Here is a 21097-nt window from a genome sequence, read left to right as displayed (position 1 = left end):
GAGGGCACCGGAGTCCCTTTTCTTCCTCCCTCCTCTTCCTATTATTCTTCCTGTTGCAGATGCAGGTCGCTCAATTTTTTTCCCCCTTCTTCCTCCCTCTTCTTCTTCTTCTTACAGATGTGGGTCGCTTGGGGGGGGGGGGGGGAGGGCGGGGGGATAGTCTCAATTTTTTTTTTTTTCTCCTTCCTTCCTCCCTCTTCTTCTTCTTGTTCTTGCAGATGTAGGTCACATGGTTATATTATTTTCCTTTCTTCCTCCCTCTTCTTCTTCTTCTTGCAGATGTGGGTCGTTCCTGTTTTTTTTTTTTTTTTTGTAAAAATTTAGGTATTTTTGAAAAAAAATTTAAAAATTATTATTTTTACCACCTGATAAACATTTGACAGCCACGTCAGCATTTAACGGATCAATGAATGAAAAATGTAACGGATGTATTATTTTGAAATAAAATAGTACTTAAGGTATGAAAGTGAAATATTTTAAAAATGTTGTAAGGAATTGAAATAAAGCCTAAACCTGAGGTATGAAAGTGTAATCTACCATTGTTTTTTATAAGCATTTTACTTTGCTTTGTTTTATATCATGTTTTGATGCTAAGACAAAAGTAAGAGTGCCTTGGAAAATGAGATTTCAAGCCAATATATGCTTTCATTACAAGAACTTTTCTGCATATTCAATATTAATAAGCACAGGATCTATAAATTCAAATTTACACACAAAAAATTTGTTTTGCAGAAACCAACAGGATCCAAAACTATCTAACTCAATAACTTTGCCTACAACCTCTTGTACTTTACAATAGAAGCAAAATTTTCAATTAAGCCTCTAGTAATGCAGACTCAAGAATGTCCAAAATAACTATAAGCTGGCTTTCTGCAATCTCTATGTATAGCATAGCTGCTTTTGCAAAAACAATAAGTTGGCTTTCTCTCTTCATCTCTGGTGGTCACCTCTTACATTCAAATTCAAACCTACAATAGTTTTTTAAGGATACAAAGAAAACTATACCAAGAACATAACAATAGCAATAAAAATATATGAAATATATCTGAAAGCATTACTTGACTACACGTGGTATTAGATGCTTGAAATATATCTGAAGGCTTTACTTTCCCCTGCACAATATGGTTCACAAGCAATTCATCCCAAGCCACTAAAAACTCATCCTCATCCTCATATTCATCAATGAACTTTTTAGGACTTCTCTAACCCCATTGTTACCCTTGAATACACAATTAACATTCTGTAGTGCATTTTGCATCATATGACACAAGCAAAGTCTATGATATGTATCAGGCATCACATGTGGAATGGCATTCATCGTAGCAGCATCTTGGTCTGTAAAAATGGTTTGGGGAGCCTTGTTAGACATTGCTACCAAAAAAAATTCAAATAACCAAATAAACGAGGGAGCAGTTTCATCGTACATCAATGCTGCCCCAAAAACTACAATTTCTCGATGATGATTCAAGCCAGCAAACATGGTAAACGGACGACCTGCACGTTTAGTTTTATATGTAGTGTCAAATGAAACAACATCTAGCATCCGCCCAGAATATATTGGTTATTTGCTCTTCATTATCCAATTGTACGGCATAAAAAAAAAAAAATGAAGGATTTTCAACTGTCTTACTTTGAAAATATCTCAACAAGCTTCCTGCTTCACTATACACCATTTTTCTTTGCCTTTTAGGCAAAAGATAGTTCTTCTGATCAACCTTTGTATAACCAAGAGATTCCCTTCCTCCAACATGCTTAGCCATCAACTCATAAGACGAACAAAGTGCGATACCAGATTCTTCTGCCAAGTCTAACTCAGCAGCTTGAGAGTCTGATATTTTTTGCTGAGATGGTAGCATATGTGCACACTCTGGTTTCTGAAGAGCATGATTGTGTTGTTCCTCAAATTCATGCACAAAAAACCTTCCATTAAATCTATTCAACTTAATAACCATTTTAGCATGACAACCTGTCCGTGTCTCTGCCCTTGGCTTCTTTGTCTTGTAATCCCGCTTATCTTGGAGCCGAAAACCCTCCTTACTACAAGCAAAAATTCTTGAAGTGACTTCATTAGTTTTCTTATTCTTGTAGTGACGATCTTTTCTAATACTAAATCCCACTTTTCGTCCGTAGGCATTGTGTAAATTATAGGCTGCTTCTTGCGAATCAAACTCCATACCACACCTCAGTGTACAGTCGAATTCGTTCGAGTCATCATTGTTGATATTTTTTGCTTCTTCAAAATCAATCATTTTCAATCAGATCTGCAGTATATCATTTTCAATCAACATTTCAAAGTTTGTTTCTTTACGGAGGTTGCGGGCTTTAATCAACCAATATACTTCAAAATTGTTCTCAATTACTTTAGAAGAACAAATAACGGGACACATTAAATCGGAAAAAGAGGACCCCCAACATGTTATCAATAAGAAAATACAAATCCAATAGCAAAAAGGAGCAAAAACAAGTAAAGAAAATTACATAAACAGACCTAGGAAGACCCAATGAAGATGCAGCGGTGTCGAATCAGTGGGAGGTGAAGTTTAGGAAAAGTGGAAGAGGCGGGAGAAAAGATGCTTTAGAGGTGGGAAAGGCAGCAAAAAGAAGTTAGGAAACTGGGCTTTAAAGATGGTTTGGAGTTGTTGGTGAGGTGGCAAACTCTGGAACATTAAATGAACTAAACATGAAATCAATGGCTAGAAAAGTAGGAGGGGATGGTAAGTGGGAGGGTAGACAATCTTGGTACATCGGGATACCAACTACTCAGAAAACAAGATATTCGATTACTTGAGAAACCTGAAGTAGACAAAAAAAATTAATCGACCAAGAAGATACGAAACCATGATAGACAAACATTGAGAGGATCTAGATCTTGCCGAGATGGAAAAGAGTTGAAATTCAGCCTTGAAAGGATGGAAGGTGGGTGGAAAAAGAAGGCAGCCTTGGGGTAGGGGGTTGCCACCAGGCCCAATCGAAAGAAAAGCGATTGGCAACTATTACGGGCTGAAGTTTATGTTTCTTAAAGTATCTTTAAAGGAGACGTCATATTCAAAATATCAAATTTAAATTTGAAGACTGACTTGGCAATTTGACATATTGTCAATATTTTCCTTCCACCCGGTATGCCAAATTTTATTGCTTCATTTATGTTTTTTTTAAAACAAAAATAATAAAAGTTGGGTTGTTGTTGGTTTAAAACAGTAAATTAATACTTAAATATGCTAGCATTTAAGGTAAGACAAGTACAATGCCTTTGGAAATAGCAAAAATAAAATTTGAAGGCAACTTCAAATTTTACTTCTCTTTGTCCATGTCAGCTTAGACTTCTTTTCCATGTCATCTTTGACATCTCGGTTGGAGTAAATAGTACGTCATTTGTTACCGTTATATGTATATGTGGCATTTTTAACATCTCCCTTGGAGATGGTCTTAAGGGGGGTATTTTAATATTGGGAGACTTTGGATGCGGTCCCTAACTACGAACATTTTTTTACTGAATTCTTGTTGGTTTTCAAATTTTTATCGAAGTCCCTGAAATTAATGTGATAATTTATTTTTATGTATGTTACTATATTTTTTAAATTAAAAATTGAAATTTATAGTTGTTTATATTAATGATATTTTAAATAAAAAAATCTATAATTAGTGTGTCACATCCCGGCCCTGAGTCCACCATATCCCGAGTCCGCTCCACCACCGTAGCGCGATATTATCCGCTTTGGACCCCAACCATGCCCTCACGGTTTTGTTTCTAGGAACTCACACGAGAACTTCTCAGTGGGTCACCCATCATGGGAGGGCTCTCGCGCGCTACTCGCTTAACTTCGGAGTTCCCATGGAACCCGTCTCGGGGTCCACCGCATCCCGAGCCCGCTCCACCACTGTAGCACAATATTGTCCGCTTTGGGCCCCAACCACAACCTCACAGTTTTGTTTCTAAGAACTCACAAAAGAACTTCCCAGTGGGTCACCCATCATGAAAGTGCTCTTGCGCGCTACTCGCTTAACTTCGGAGTTCCCATGGAACCCGAAGCCAGTGAACTCCCAAAAGGCCTCGTGCTAGGTAGGGATAGGAATATACATATAAGAATCACTCTCTTGGGCGATGCGGGATCATACAATCCACCCCCCCTTAGGGGCTCAACGTCCTCGTCGACACACCACGGCCAGGGTTAGGCTCTGATACCAAATTGTCACATCCCGGCCCGGGTGGGACCACTTCCCGGGCCCGACTCCACCGTAGCACAATATTGTCCGCTTTGGGCCCCAACCACGCCCTCACGGTTTTGTTTTTGGGAACTTACACGAGAACTTCCCGATGGGTCACCCATCCTGGGAATGCTCTCGCACGCTACTCGTTTAACTTCGGAGTTCCAGCAGAACCCGAAGCCAGTGAGCTCCCAAAAGGCCTCGTGCTAGGTAGGGATGAGAATATACATGTAAGGATCACTCCCCTGGACGATGTGGGATCTTACATGTGTGATTAAAAATATTAGATTAAAAATTATACTATTGTGAGTGTGTGAATATGTGTGTGTGTGTGTGTGTGTGTGTGTGTGTGTGTGTAAACATGGGTACATTCATCAAAATTAACCAAAAAATTATTGTACCAAAACATGGGTACATTCTTCAAAACCACACAAAAAAATATATAAATATTAGGCTTGGTAACATTAATAAATTTTTTCGATTAAACTTGACATAGATAAATTCTCAAATCAAAGAAAAAATAATGTACCCATATAAGTTTAAAAATGGATAAAAAATTGAATAGATTATATATATATATACATACATTTTTAAACTAATAGGTACAAAATTATTCTAAAATTAGTTAGGAGTTTTATTAAAGTGTGAATATTAAAATTCTAAATCAATTGTTAATTTTTATTATAAAAAATTATGTAACTGACATGTAAATTCATTATTACATTAATGCTAGGGATTTGGATTAAAATCTGAAAACTAATAAGGTTTCAGTCAATGAAGAGTAGTAACTAGGGACTGGATACTAATTTTTCCTTTAATATTTGTACTATTTTAAGTTGGTATTTTTTTATTGCAATGGACTAATTTGCATTGAGTATATTTCGAGTGATGATCTTTAAATTGAACGGTGCATGAGATTACTTTGTGTGAAATATGCCTAATGAGAGTGCTCAAACGCTAACAAGTTAGCAAGTTAATACAACATAAACATTCGTTTAGGTTCTCGTTCACATAACATCCTTACAAAAATTCACTCAAATCAAATTTTTCTTCACTAAAAAAGAGATGAATTAAAGGGAGAACCCACATGTACAATCAATTCTGAAGAGATCAAAAACATAATCATGACTGGCACTCACAAGAAGAGTGTGATCCCAAATATAAATGTTGCTAATATTAGTAGTGTAACAGCATCTGTGAGAAAATTGATCTTCCGAAAAAATGTGCTTCTAAGAAATTGACTGAAACAATGACCCCAACCATTTGATGTCCTGGATAATAAATTGTAGTCTCCAAGGGGTCTTGCTTGTTTTCAACCGCATCAATGACAAATTTAGAATCACCTTCCACACAAATATTCATAAACTCCTTATTCCTTGCAGCTTTTAGGGCATCACGTAAAGCAAGAGCTTCCTCAACAGAAATTATGTTCTCCAAAGCTTCTCACACCAGCAAAGATGGGATTTCCATCGTCATCCCTAATGACAAAGCCTGTAGTAGCCTTGTCACTAACACAACGCATCAAAATTAATTTTTAAGTAGTTTGCCCCTGGTGGATTCTATCTAATGTTGGGTTGGTCAAGCCCATACACCTTGTGAAGTCTAGACTTTTAGGTTTGGCTTTCCTTGTCAACATTGTAAGTGTACCACATACTCAATCTAGCTTTAGGCTGTTTTCTGTTTATGGGGTATGTCTGCTGTGAAGAAATGCACAAGGATGGGACGCATCTAATTTCAAAAGGTTTATTCATGCATATGCATTCCACGTCTACATTCATGCTTCATTCTGACTAGTTTAGTTGTCTAATCAGGCTTGCACACATATTTCCAGCAAGTTGGGCACGCAAATTAAGACCTACCCACATGGGCATCCTGACAACTTTCTGCCAATAGTTAGATCTTAGCTCTTAATCTTTTCTGATCAGTTTGTAGGACAACATGTGTCCTTAATAGGTGAAAAACAAACCAAAGCTTTTGGGGTTAAGATCCCTAGTTGGTTCTTTAGTTTTTTTTGGGGTTTTTAGATTATATTTTCTGGAGAGAAGTTAGAGAGCGAAAGGCTTTAAGACCTTTCATTCCTCTTTGTTCTTCATTTATGAAACCCTAGTTGCAAAACTTTCCTTCATGCATTAAACACCCAATTATTGAAGAATAGGGTTGCATTGTCTTTGGTTTTGCATTAAATTTGTGGTCAAGTGTTTCTAGTTTCAAATCTTTAAAACTGACCCATTTTAGGATTCTTGGCAGTTTTTTCCTTCAATAGTTTGACTGGAGAAACTGACTAGACATTTGAATCCAGATCTGCATATCATTGTCATATGCATAGTTCATGTGCTGGTCTAGGTGCCACAAGGTGAAGAGCTAAAGAGGAGTTGCCACTTCATGAAGACTTAAGAATCCATCTTGTGTGAGGCAAGGTTGCACAAAGGTAAAGCTGCTCCATAGATAAGAATCTAGGAATGAGTTTTGCGTGGTACTTTGTAAGAACCTTGATTATACTAATAGATTAGACTCAATGGAGAGTCTCCGGTTTTTTAACCCAGAGGTGGGTTTTTCCGGTCAAAAACATCTTGTGTTCAAAATTATTTATTTTTATCACTTATCTCACATACATATACATGCTACAATAAGTATGTGCTCACAATCATGCTCACTTGACACATTAATAACTTGGAATAAACTGAGGGCTTGTTAACTAAGATAACTTTTGATAACTGAAATTGGTCTATTAATCTTTGATTTATTGACTAACATATCTATCTTAGCTGACTAGCAGGCTTGACTAGTCAGTCCAGCAGATTATTATTTTTATATACAGGTTATTCCTTTTATACCAATTTCACACCCTTTTCTTTTCCTTCCTGTTGGCCCGATGGTATTCTTTCCCCACAATAGCCGCAAGCATGGGAACTTTGGCAAGTTGAGTTTTTGCATTATGTTGGGACTAAATCTGCACACTAGTGTGGATGAGGAGGCACGTATTCAAATAACCTACAAAACAAGAAACAATCGCGAGTAAGTCCAAGACCCGGGGTGTTGGTCAAAGGCCCTTCGACGGTCAAGTTAGTAAACAGTTTTAGACTCAAACAGTGGGCAAGAGAATAAGGATGCTAAAATGTATTACTAGAGATGAACCCTAGATGGGTGTATATATGCTGACTAGGAGAGATACATTTTTAGGATAGAATCCTTGTACTAAACCGGAGAATCCTAGAGGATATCTATGACTAGATATTGCGTCGTCTTAGAAGTGTGATTACTTGCGGTGCATGTCAATTCCTAGATTGTAGAAACTTCAAGACTTATGAGGAATCTGATTGTGTCCTTATCCGAATAGAATCTTGTGTCTTGTGGAACAAACATGGTCATCCAGCGAAGTCGCTTTGGACTTTGCCTATTGCCCTGGAACAAAGTGATGATGGCACCGTTGTTCTGTCTGATACAGCTCTGCTCGGAGCAGCTTAGTGCATAACCGAATTTCTGAGGTAACGTTATTCAGATCAACTTAATTAAGCCCTGGAAAATTATGATCCCACAGTTGCCCCTAATTATCTATCTTAAATGCAACTTGTTCCCTTAAGGATTGATAGTTACCCGAAGACCATTCCTTTCAGAGTAAGTTGGAATATATATCGTTCAGTCATCTATCTTCATATAGTGATTCGACTCTTTGCAGAGTAGAGGTGGCGTTTCGAATTTAGATGTGCAATCTCGAGCGCCATGCCATAAAAGTCATAATGATGAAAGTTTGTATTTGTTGCGCATGCACGAAAAACAAGAATATTCTTTACTAATTTTAACCGTCAGATTCGTTAATCCTAAGAGGAGTCCGGCTGTGCTCAGCTAGAATATACTGTTGAGTTTATTTTACTCAAGTCATTTAGCCAGTTAGAGTAAAACACTTCGAACTTTTCATCCTTTGCTTCCTAATCTCAAAATATAGTTTAATCTGTCAATCTTTCCAAAGTAAGCTAACTTCGAAGTAAAAAGTACTAAGGTGAAACATGAGTAAGCTTGTGGGCCCAGGTTAGAGCTCAAAAGCCCCTCCCGGTGATGTTGATTTGAAAAAACATCACCTCCCAAACTTAGTATTTATAAAGATTCTTATTGCGATATCCGGAGTACCACCTTACTCTAATACGAGGTATTAAATATTAAACCCATGGAAAACCTTTTGCCCTAGACTTACGGAATGCATTGATTGGAATAAGGATGAGAAACTATTGAATCATACTCAAAATAGCCTCCAGATTTTAATGTTAGTCTAACATGTTTGAGTTATCTTGTTTGTTGATTCCATTTATTCTTTCACCTTGCCCCATTTTAGGTTAGAGGATTTCAATAGTGCAACGTGTAACCAAGAAGGGATTTCTTTCCTAGTCCAAATTGTTGATTCATCCCTGGTGATTCTTAAATGAAAGTTCGTTAGGGACTTGGTCGCCTGCATGTGGGTCGAAAAAACTTTCTGAATCCTTTTATTAGACCCTATGTGTTGGACTTGAGCTTTTCCGATCGGACTACACTTAGCTGGATTGTCTAAGGCACTTCTGCGTATTGCTATTGGCTTGGCTAAGGCACTTATATCAATTTTCAATATTAGGTGAGGAGTTATGTCAATGTCAATTTATATTTTAACCAAAAAGCCATTATTGAATCGGAACGCTACAATTGTGGTGAACTCATTCCATGTATATAATTCTTCATTTTTCTGACATATATGCAATGTAGGTGATGGCCCCAAAAAGTTTAAAATAAATAAATAAATAAATAAAATGTTTTTGGTCTCACACCCACCTACAACATAGTTTCTAACCCATAAGTAAACTTATCTAGTGGTACTAGGTTTTCTTTTTCCTCAACCAAAACCAAATTTAGATTTATACAGAGAAGCCATGAAAACAACCTATTCTAGTACAGTAAAGGAGAAAAGTATTTTTATCAACGACACTGCATTCATCTATTTATAAATTCACAGTTAGACAACTAAAGGTTTTTTAATTTTAGTGAATTTTTGCAAGGATAATCTTTCAATGATGGCCTATAAAATAATTTGTTCAGATTATGTGAAATATTGAAGAGTGAGTCTAGACAAATCGTTGGTGCCGTATTAATTTACTAACGGGTTAGCGCTTAAATACCCCACCCCCACGCGCAACCCTATTTTCTTAAATAACTCGAACCATCCATATTTTAATTCATGAATCATAGAAAATCATTGCAAAAAAATAGACAAATCTGAAACTATTATCACATCAAATAGTAATGAAGATAAAAGACAATACAAAAATCATTTGCACCAGATTTCAACTAGGAAAGTTGACGACACGAGTGGTAGAACAAACATAGAGCATAATGCACAATAAGCAGTCGGCACGCGTTTTATGTAGCGTTTTAGTTTTCTCGGGTACGAAAGCCGACCAGTATCTCAAATATATATACATAGACAATCCCCTGAAGTGAGATGGTGAATCTCTTTCTTGGAGAGTCTCCGATGGATGGCGTTGTAACCGCGAGAAACCATGAAGAAGGTAAAAGTGTTAGGGTAGTAGCAGTGTCTAAGGAGAAACTTCATTGAGCTTTTCAACTGTGAAATCAACCCAACAATGGATACACATACATAGTAAACTGTTGCAAAACCATTTTAGTGCTGAGAGACATCTTTGATAGATAAAGATAACAAGGAATCTCGACACGAGCATAGGGATCAGACTTCACTTCCTCTTTCCCGTGCCGATTGAAAGGAGTTCAAAGCTCCTTAGTGTATCATCACGGCCGCCTCTTGCGATGGATGTTCGGGTGAAAGATGTTTTGGACTCGTACCCAGGTTGAACCCTTTGGGTGGTGGACAGGCGGCCACTACTTGAGACCAGCCGGCTTGACCGACTCTCGCTGGGCTCACCAGATGAGCTTGGCCGGCTGCTGGATATAACTGGCCTCTTTGAAGTACTGCCATTTCTAGATGAACTACGAGCCCTTTCGGAGTCAGCTTGCTGCAAGAAACATGCAAGGAATGTGCAACTTCATTAGGCTCCATAGTAAGGAAATATTATAAGCATTCAAAATCATTTGAGACTAAATCCAACACAAATGTTAGAAAAACACACGACGTCCTTGGATGACGGGGCATCATCAGTTGCTCTATGTCTGGAGTGATCGCCATAGCCATAACCAGAACCATTCCTTCTAGAAAATGCCTCAACTGCACCTGAGTACTTTTCTCGAAAATCTTGCGCCACTGCTAAAAAAATATAAAAATACGTGTTAAACATTAACATATGAAATGAGTAAAATGAACTGTCATATCTTCATTGAATGAAAATGGTTCATCCATAATATTTTCATAAAACAAATAAAACGCGATAATGAGAACTCAAATACAAGGACAGATAAAGAAAAAATTGTAAGCATCTGTCAGAATATAAGTAAATAAAAATCGATGCATTCAGGCCTTGCTCGAGAAAATAACCAACCTGTAGGCCTTTCTGTTCTTTCTGCAGATGGTCCAGGGTTTAAAACTGGTTTTGTACTTGGCTGCACAAAAAAAGGCAACCATATGGAGCAAGAATCATTACCAACACATACAAAAATGAAGAATTTTCCTCTTTACATAGAAAATCCACAATAAATTTGCCTAATTAGGTACTGACTCGTGTTCTAGAACTGGAGCCAATTTGCGGATACTTCAGTATAGTCCAATCAAATACATAGTCAAATTGATACCCTGCACCAGTTATAATCAGCATCCAATTAGGTTTTAATAGTTTTTAAGAGCCAATTAGATTCATCATGATGTTTAAAGAAGAATGCCTCTGAGATATGAACAAAAATTTGGGCTTAAAAATTTGGGCTAACCTTCTCGAATAAAAAGGTCCCGGAAAAGCCTCTTCAGGTATGAATAATCTGGTTTGTCCTCAAAGCGTAATGATCGACAATAATGGAAGTATGACGTGAATTCTGAAGGATATGATTTGCAGAGCATCTGTAGAGAAAAATATCAATAATTCAAATACATTCGTTAAACAGTGTCAGAAACAGTAATTGGAAAAATAGAACAAGATCACAGAAAACCATGATTTCATAAACAGTGACTGCACTGTTACAACTAAACACCATAACACATAAACGAGTGGAGTGGAAAAGGAAGATAAAGATTGAAAATCTCATTTTAGGTGGATGGAAAGTCACGAGATCCCACCATCTTAATGGTTCCCACAAATTCGAAGTGTCAAAGGATACAAAGGCATTGACTTCTACAAGATGTAGACTTGTAGTTTTACTGTTTTACCCTCGTTAAGCATATTTTGGTTTGACTGCTCATTAAGGTTTAGGTTTCGTAAAGAAATTATAAAAACAGACTTCATACAGTTGTGATCTTTCCATCCCTTCTACTTAGAATGCCAAGCATGGGAAAGAGATGTCTGCCTTTCCCCTTTTGATGTATACCAAACATGATGGGGAACGCCTCTCAAGCCACTCCATTTACTATGCTTCCTACCTTATCTATTACTCCTAGTTTTCTTCGACCAAATATGGTACAAAATGCCATTAGAGAATATACTGTCTTGTTAGTTGTTAAACACTGCACATAAAGCAAGTGTTGATACCTCAATTGGAGTTAGCATCTTCTTCTCACTGATCTTGTCATATTTTTGCTTTTTTGTACCTGCTTTCAAGCCCTGCCAGGGAAGGCTGAAACAGTAATCATACAACCAAGTTAAATGAGTGAAGTTCAAGAAACAAATAAACACAGGACACTGGTGATTTAAGCTTCTCGGACAAGAATGCAACCTCCCCCTCAGAAAATACATGAGCACATAACCAAGAGATTCTAGATCATCCCTTCTGCTTTGCTCTGCAAATAAAATTAATATTACAATTAAATATTTGTAAAATTAATATTAAAATTATTAGGGGTGTGCTATCCACACACCCCCTTTTACTTCTCACACATCCCTTTTTGATTTATGTCCCTTGATCTTCTTCAATTTATCCGATCCGACGGCCGAAAATTAGAAGGATGTGTGAGAAGTAAAAAAAGGTGTGTGAATATCACACCCCTAAAATTAATATTCCAATAACTTTAAGTTGACTAACCAACACCAAGGTGAGTGTTAACACTAGCATAGCGGGCAGTTCCTGTCAGATTCTTGTTTTCCCTGTCAGAAATGCCACAATGAGAACTTTTTCTAGAATAGAAAACGAAAAGTAAAGCAGAATAAAAAGGGATAATATTTATATTCTGATAATCAGAGGAGGTTACTTAAAAATTCTATCCACAATGATTTGATCAAATCCAAGAAAACACACAAAAGATAAGTTAATACATAAGAACATTAAATTGCCCATTGTTGAAAAACCCAAGTAAGAATTTAAGGATTGTTATATAATTGTAAGCCATTTTTCTGTTCAGTAAAATTATAGATACGGTCCTTACAAGGACATAACAATTTGTATGTAAGAACATGATAAAAGAATTATCCGATTATGACTATTTTTGTCTCTAAATAATTCAAAAATTCCAGCAGACACCCCACATGATGCAACCAAAGACGAAGAATGTCCATGTCAGTTAAATATCAATAAAATTTCAGGAGCAAAAAAATAAAATCATAACATGCAAGTCTCAGTAAAAATTTAGCATCCATCAATTGTGGAACAATTAAACATGTGAATTGGAAACAGTGTGCAGCTGTCACAAATGTGATATGACCTTCAAACCCGTCTCTAAGCATCTCTGAGTCATATCTACGAGATGCCAGAAACTGATTCCCTTTGTTGGTCTTGGGGAAACCCAAACTGTGTTGTTCAGCATTTTAAACACTAGACACAAGTGTAGCTTTTTACAAAATACAATAAATGGGGAGGGGAAATTTGAACTTCTTCCTCTTTAGACAAGATGTAGTAGAAACTAGGGATGCACGACAAACTAAAATACTGCAAATATTTCTTATATCTGATACCTGTATGGTATGTGCTTGTGCGTTTGAAGATCTCTATACTTTTTTGCAAGGCCATAATCAATGATATATACCTGTGGCACAAAAAATCCCAGAAAACAATTGTTCAGTACCTGTTCTGAAGACAAAGTGAGTAGTTGATTTAGTGCTGCGCTCACTTTCATTTGAGCTAGGCAAGATGATTAATCTAGATGAAAGCAATAATAAGATTCGGGTGTTCCAGTTCTTAAGTTTGAGCCATCATGAAAAACACTACACTAAACATATAAATGTAAAAAGGGCAGATACTATGTAAAGGATAGCCAATGGATAAATACATGATATTTGTGACTCTGTAAGTAAATAATATCCCTCATAATAATCAAAAGTAGTGTAAGGAAAAAAGAAAAGCCTCATCAAAGATACTCCCATGACAAAGGAAAACACAAAGGCCAATTCTCCACCACAGAACAATAGATGGGAGGTAATAGCTCTAATTAGATGTCTGGCAACAATTTTAAAAATCAAGTAAAGTTAGGGGTTCTATATCGCTTTTGTGGTATATATTCAAGGGTGAATAGTAGCAGCAGAACTTGCAAATTTATGCATTCATGCAATAATCACCATGAGCAATACCCATGACTCTCTTACAAGGTCTACTTTTGCCTTATTAGGTATTCGGACTTTTGCCCCATGAAATTCAGTCTCAAGCATCCAAAATCTCAATGGAAGTGACAAAAAGAATCTTAAATGGAAAGGAATGATTCACAATGCATTCATATTCATACGAAAAAAATTCCAAAATATCCATTAAAACACTAAGGATGACCACTACAGACAGAAGCACCCTAAAGACTACAAGTACCTGATTAGCTTTGCGTCCCAGGCCCATTAAAAAGTTGTCAGGCTTTATATCACGGTGAAGAAATCCCCGTGAGTGCATGTACTCAACTCTGTTTATCTACAGAAGATAATGTAGAAGCATAAACATGGCAGCCGTGTTAACAACATAAACCCTCATTCGAAATAATTTGATAACTTACTAATTGATCTGCAAGCATCAAAACTGTCTTCAAAGAGAACTTCCGATTGCAATAGTTGAAGAGGTCTTCAAGGCTGGGACCAAGCAGGTCGATAACCATGACATTGTATTCACCCTCAACACCGAACCATTTAAGATGGGGTACACCAGCTAAGTAGATATAAATACAAAAGTTAAGTTGGCTTTAAAAGTGAACATTCACATGAATGCACAACAAAAGAAAAGAAAAAAAGAAACAAAATAGAGTAACCCACTTCCTCCTTGAAGAAGCATGTACAACTTTGACTCATAATGAAGCTGGGGGTGTTTTGTCTTCACTGATTCCTGAGAGAACAAAAAAAAAAAAAAAAAAGTGTTTAGATGTAAGTACTCTTGTGCTACGTGAATTTTAACTACTATCAAGAACCATCAAAACACATCTGAATCATAATAAAGAATACACGATAACAATAGAGCACCTACTCCTTCAATTTTGCATTATGCTTCAAAATTTAATTACCATGGAACAATGTTTTCAAGCCAATCACTTAATGAAGCCCAATTGGATTCTTAACCTCAAGTAATACCACACATCTCAGTAAACTAAAAGAAATTCATAAAAGTACTACAACTAGCTCCGTCTATCTTTCCACTATCTCGAACATCTGTCAACTCTGTTCACCAGCATGAATATCCTTCAGTTTTAAAATACCCAATCCCAAGCTAAACTACGATCACAAATTAGGACATGCTATAACAAACCACTCAGAATAAGGTACTACAAGTAGATGTCAATGCAGAGATTGATAATGAAAAAATTCTAACAAGAACTAGGTACTACATTTCTAGAACTTAAAGTAGCACAAAACGAATACATTTGCTCTTACATGCATATTAACTCACACAAAATGGCGGTGAGCAAAATGCTAATCCAAGTATATGAGCATGCTTACTGTATTCAGATTCTTAAAAACCCAACCAACTCCATATGATCTAACAGTCCTATACCAACTTTCTTTTATGATCAATGACTTTTAGTATATTCACAACCCCATACCAAAGTCAAATTTAACCAATTACATTATCAAAAACTGATCATGTCATTTAATGTGTAAAAGCTCAATACTATTGACGAAAACAATCAAACTTCCCACAACTTTTCATTTAAAACTAAGAACAATGAACGTCCAAGACATACCAGCTTAACAGCTACCTCCTCTCCAGTTTGTACATTAATACCTGAAACAAAGCAAAACCAAACCAATATATTCTCAAACCCGAAAAACAAAGCCAACATTTCAAAAAGGTGAAACAATCAAGCAATGCCACTAAAACAACAATATTTATTCCCCGAACAATCGAAAATTGGTGACACAAATTGCATACCCAAATAAAGCTCTCCGAACGATCCACTACCGATCTTTCGTCCTAGCTTAAACTTCCCACCAATTACATGCTCCATGATCTGAACAATCCCAATCAAATACTATACAAGAAAAGGCCCAAACCACCACACCCCCACTTCACCCCCCCCCCCCCAATTTACAACCCAGTCCAACACTAAACTACGAACCAAATCTGCTCCGAAAGCCCATCGGCGATCGGACTCAAACTTCTCCTATTCCACTCAACACTCAATTCCTCGCATGCAATCGCAGATCCATCAAATTCCAGCTCCAACAGAACCCCCAAAAGTCCTTCTTCTATATCCAGAAATTCCGAAAAGAATGCTTGAACCTACAGTCCGAAATACGCAAGATTGATATGAGACTTGAATATCCAAAAGAAACCCACTAATCAGTGGAGCCAAAAACTGGATTTTTGGGCATTTTTTCCCGGGAGAAGAATTGCAGCAAGAATGTGAAGAAAGGGTTTCTTCGGCGGATAATTATATTCAATTTCTCAGATGAAATGGGAAAACATTTCAGCGTGGAAAAAGAATGGAGCCTGTGAAGGAATCAATCGCCTGCGATTATTGACGGAGGGAAAAGGGAAAAATATGAATTTTTGGAAGAAAGGAGGGATCTTTGGATCTGGGTTGAGGATAAGGGGTTTTGGGTTTTCTGGGAAAGTTATGACTTTCTCGGGAAAATTTGGACGGTGTAAGAAAAGGGGGAATATTTCGAATTATAGAGAGGGGAAAGGGGAAGGAAGACAAAAGAATAGGAAGGAAAATGGATGAGAAAGTGGATGATTGTAAGAATACACATGATATTTTTTTTTTTTTTTTTATAGAAATACATATGATATTATTGAAACTTACATTTAACTTACAACTGCGCTTCCCTACTAAACAAAAAAATGTGAGAATTTCAAGTTTGATGCTTCAAATTTGTGAGTCTACTTGACTATGGTCACGAGTAAAGTGAAATTCCTCAGACCTTTTTTGGACCCGAAAATAATGGATATTCATAACTTACCATCAATTATCCCACATTTTGAAAAAAAAAAAAAAAAAAAAAAAAAACTTATATTTAACTTTATTATTTACTCTATATAAATATTTTTTTTGGTTGGATTGTTTTTAATAAGTGGGAAATAAACAAAATAGAAAATGTTAGTTTGGGGGTTGATTGTCTAACTAGATAGCTCTCCGAGTCCGAAGCATCAAATTTCACTTAAACAAGAAGTCCCAAGTGCGTCGGAACTTGTACGAAATCACTATTTTCTAATAGTAATAACACATGCATGTGTAACACGTGCTTATTTAATTTCTCCTTGATAACTTTTTTTTTGGTAAAATTCTCCTTGATAACTTGTTACCAGCAAATACACCTGTTGCAGATGAGTTTTTATCGGGAATGAGCTGTGATTTTATACACATTGTCATAGTGACATGAAATTCATTGCTTTCTTACATGTAAAATGAACAAAAATGATAGGTGTAACGCCTGTGCACATTCTTTTTTCTCCTAATAAATAATGAGTAGCATTTTATGGCAAATTGTTAAAGCATATACTTGTTACAGGTAAGTTTTTCTCGCAATTAATTTATGATCGTACACGTTATTGCATGATATGACATATTTAATATATTTTTTCTTTTGGAATTTTGAGAGTACCGTTGTTAATTCTAAAAACACTTCCAAATAATAGTTGACATTTCTTAATTCTTATAAAGCTTCGCTCACTCTTTGGCCCTAAATAATATCATAATATTGTTTGTTAAAAAAAAATTAAAATCATTCAATCCTCCCTACACTTTGTACTTAATTAGAGAAAAGTCATTTGTAACCCTTACAATTACATATTCAACCCTATTCACGCCTAAGCATTTTCTAACATTAGAAATAACGCTTTACTATTTCTGCAAATATATTACAAGAATTTGAATCATATTATTGTCTTCGTCGAGAATTGAACCTAAGACCTCTCACTTACAAGTAAAAAAAAATATCACTAGATCATAGTATTAAGTGGATAGGAGGATTGATTGATTGATTCATCAAGAATTACATGCAATTTGAATTTAGTAATCAAAATTTCTTGATTTGGCATGATTAAGTATTTGCCGTAGATTTGGGAACCAATCATATCGGGACACTTACAAATCAATCACAACGGCAAGGGGTTATCCCTTTGTCTCGCTTTACTTTGATTGCTTTTGCCTAACTTGTTGAAAAGTAGACAACTTTGTTAACAAACGTGCTAATTGCTTAAAAATAAATCATTACATGTAATAAATTAGAAAGTGAAATCAATATTTACTTGAAAATTTCAGGTTAGCGACTAATGTGCATCTCACTCACTCACTCACATAATTGAATTCAAGGGTGGCTTCCAAATTCCAATCAATATTAGACCATTAGTGTCGGGATAATGTTATTCAAACGCCTACTTTTACTTCTTATTAATTTTTTGAAATTGATCTTTTTCAATTCATTATCCGGCGGTCGAAAACTAAAAAAATAAAAATAAAAAAACGTGTGAGAAATAAAAATGGACATGTGAGTAGCGCCACCCTTGGCATAGAAACAGATAAATAGTTGGTGACATAAAAATAAAAAAACGTCCGAGAAATAAAAATGGACATGTGAGTAGCGCCACCTTTTGCATAGAAACAAATAAATAGTTGGTGACTGATTTGGCCTAAACAATTGTTTATTCAAGGGATTTGGGAACTCTGGAATTTTAGTTTTGTGGATCAATGGGAGATGGTAGGCATTACCTAAAAGCCACAACTACTCTGTGAATATTTCAAAGACAAAGACAGTACTCCAGTAATAAAAAATTAAAGAAAAAATAGAAATAAAAACTTTAACTACCAAGTCAGCCTCATCCATAGATTATTTATTGAATTTTGGTTCAACCCAATTAGGGATGGGCAACGGTTATGGTGGGTGGGTAACTGTGGTCATTTACCCATAACTATTTAAGCATATACCCTCATAATTGTTTACCCGTTGGGTAATTGCATAAACGGTTATATCCATACTTATAACTATTTATAAACAATTAACCATACTCATTTAACCATAACCGCATACCCATTTATCCTTCTTGCTCATTTACCCTTTTTTACCCATCTACACGTTTTTTACCCCATTTAAAGGTATATTTAACATGCATTTCCGTATTTCAATCTTTTAAGTCCCCATACCAGTCTAATTGATAGCACTGTGAAAACTTAACATAGAAGTTATGGAGTTTTAGAGAAAGAAATGTTTTAGAGAGAGAAGTCGAAGAAAGAGATCAATTGTATTACTTAACTGAATGAATTAGTTTCAAAGGGATAGCTCAACAATTATATATAGTTTGTAGGAAACTTAATGATTAAACAACCTCCTAGTTAAGTAGACTCACAAGATCATGACACTTGTACAATTGAGATCATGCCACCTGTCTATATGACTTAATACTCCCCTCCCCCCTTTCCCAAACTCAATTGGGAAACCCCAGTTTAGGATTGGAACAATGTTGTAAAAAGGAAGGACCATGAAGTTCCTTGGTCAATACATCATCAACATGATCATGTGTCGAGATGTAGGCAACGTGCAAGTCACCTATTTGTACTCTTTCACGGACAAAGTGTAAGTCTGTATCCAAATGCTTGATCCTGGTATAGAATACTGGATTGGAGCATAAAGCCAAAGTGGATATATTATCGCAATGGAGAACTAGAGAAGGAGGAATTAGCACTTGTAAGTCTTTCAAGATAAACCGAATCCAAGCAACATCTGCTGCAGTATTAGCCAAAGCTTTGTACTCAGCTTCAGTAAAACTAAGAGAAACGCTACATTGCTTCTTAGAATGCCATGACACTAGATTAGATCCCAAGAAAACAACATAGCTAGTAGTGGACCTTCAAGTATTAATGTCTGATGCCACACTCAATTGTACCTTGGAGATATCTCATTATTCTCTTTACATGAGGAAAATGTGCATTACTAGGACGTGCCATGAACTGGCAAGCATAGTTGACAACAAATGCGATATCAGGCCTGGTGAATGTAAGGTACTACAATGCACCAACCAAGCTACAAAATTGTGTTGGATCAAATATAGGTTCTCCTTCATTTTTAAGAAGTTGAGTGTGAGGCTTACAAGGTGTTGGACAAGATTTGCATGATTCCATGGAAGCTTTATTGATAAGATCCTTCAAATACTTAGACTATGAAAAAACAAGTCCCCATTTGGTTTATAGGTAATTTGAAGCGCCAAGAAGTAAGCAAGCAATCTCATATCTTTCATATCAAAGACAGTGCCTAAATTATCAATAACCTGTTAAACCAAATCAGAATTTGAATCGGTGATGATTATAGTATCAACATAGAGTAACAGAAAACATCATGATCTTATGTCTTCACAAATAAACTAGTATTTGATTCAGACATTACAAATCCCAAGTTAGGCAAATAAGTGGTAAACTTAAAGTTCCATGCTCGAGGAGCTTGTTTAAGTCCATAAAGTGACTTAACAGGCTTACAAACATAATAGGGATTATTGGAATCTTGAAAGCCCTGAGGTTGTTTCATAAACACTTCCTTTAGTAAATCACCATGTAGAAATGCGTTTTTAACATCCAATTGCCTAAGTGACCACTTGTGTGCTGCAACAAAAGCAAGAACAACTCAAATTGTGCAATGTCTTACAAGACTGAAATTGTCATCATAGTCTAAACCGTGCTCTCGACTATAACCTTAAGCAACCAAACGTGCCTTATATCGAGAAATCTTACCATTTTGATCCTTCATAATTTTGTAAACCATTTGCTACCTATAATGTTTCTATTAGTGGGTGAAGGTACCAACTCCCAAGTGCCTTGCTTTTGAAGGGTAGCAAATTCTTCACTCATAGCATCCTTCCAATGAGAATGTTGAATAGCTTGTTAAAAAAAAAAAAAAAAATTCTTAGAAGAATCAACAATAGTAAGCACATCAGTGTATCCCTTAAAAACAACATCATCATATAGTGGAGAATCACCAGTAATATGAGTAGATGCAGAAGCAACAAATGAACTATAATCTTTTCAAGAAATCACACCAGACTGAAGTTTAGTTTGCATGGGATGCACATAAGTAACAAGCTGTTAATGATGATCACTATAGATAGGAAAGGCATTAGAAGAGTCAAGGTTTAGAATTACCTCATGTTGGTTTGGATTGTGGACAAGCAACAAAGAATCTAAAGAAGTGGAGAGAGAAGGAGTTTGTTGCTGTGGGGTTTGTATTGACGCACCAATTTCATAATCTGCACAACCTGAATGTCGTGAAGATAACTCATTAGAAGCAGGATTCTGTGATGACATTAACCCACTTGATAATTGTATGTCTGAAACTTATATATTCAAATATATACTATTCCTACTTATTGATGAAGTACTGGTATTAGTATGAGATAGAGCCCCAGAAGTAGATGAGTAAGGCAACACATAGGGGGCGTTTGTTGCACCGGACTATCTTGGACTAGATTAGCTTCAGGGACGAAGCTGGAT

General features: G+C 36.2%; 1 protein-coding gene and 1 pseudogene across 2 annotated transcripts; both read right to left on the bottom strand.

Annotated features, from left to right (window-relative positions):
* Positions 1 to 962: 962 nt before the first annotated feature.
* LOC148690038 (protein FAR1-RELATED SEQUENCE 5-like) lies at positions 963 to 2288 on the bottom strand (annotated as a pseudogene).
* A 7144-nt stretch (positions 2289 to 9432) lies between these two features.
* Positions 9433 to 16394, bottom strand: LOC137731304 (casein kinase 1-like protein 10). Of its 2 annotated transcripts, none has more exons than XM_068470401.2 (14): positions 15550 to 16394; positions 15362 to 15402; positions 14439 to 14508; positions 14186 to 14334; positions 14008 to 14103; positions 13167 to 13237; positions 12301 to 12362; positions 11995 to 12058; positions 11811 to 11895; positions 11059 to 11185; positions 10854 to 10927; positions 10677 to 10737; positions 10311 to 10441; positions 9433 to 10196 (listed from the first exon to the last, which is right to left on the bottom strand). In XM_068470401.2, exons 1-14 carry the CDS (start codon positions 15623 to 15625, stop codon positions 9918 to 9920), a joined length of 1386 nt encoding a protein of 461 aa, XP_068326502.2. In that variant the 5' UTR covers positions 15626 to 16394; the 3' UTR covers positions 9433 to 9917. The 2 variants fall into 2 exon arrangements, with proteins under 2 accessions (XP_068326502.2, XP_068326501.2); XM_068470400.2 differs by having other exon boundaries at positions 10311 to 10444; positions 15550 to 16343.
* Between the last annotated feature and the right edge of the window lie 4703 nt (positions 16395 to 21097).

This window comes from Pyrus communis, chromosome 16, assembly GCF_041283825.1.
Source record: "Pyrus communis isolate YQ-2024b chromosome 16, ASM4128382v1, whole genome shotgun sequence".
Classification (NCBI taxonomy): domain Eukaryota; kingdom Viridiplantae; phylum Streptophyta; class Magnoliopsida; order Rosales; family Rosaceae; genus Pyrus; species Pyrus communis.
Note: the sequence above shows the minus strand (reverse complement) of the source record. Positions and strands in the feature narration are given on the sequence as shown.

Excerpts from the sequence above, each read along its gene's own strand:
- LOC137731304 (XM_068470400.2), bottom strand. The coding sequence starts at position 15,625 with ATGGAGCATGTAATTGGTGGGAAGTTTAAGCTAGGACGAAAGATCGGT. Across the intron at positions 12,059-12,300 it reads TAACACTCACCTTGGTGTTG|AGCAAAGCAGAAGGGATGAT; the intron begins GTTAGTCAACTT and ends TTTTATTTGCAG. Across the intron at positions 11,896-11,994 it reads ATGTATTTTCTGAGGGGGAG|CCTTCCCTGGCAGGGCTTGA; the intron begins GTTGCATTCTTG and ends TTACTGTTTCAG.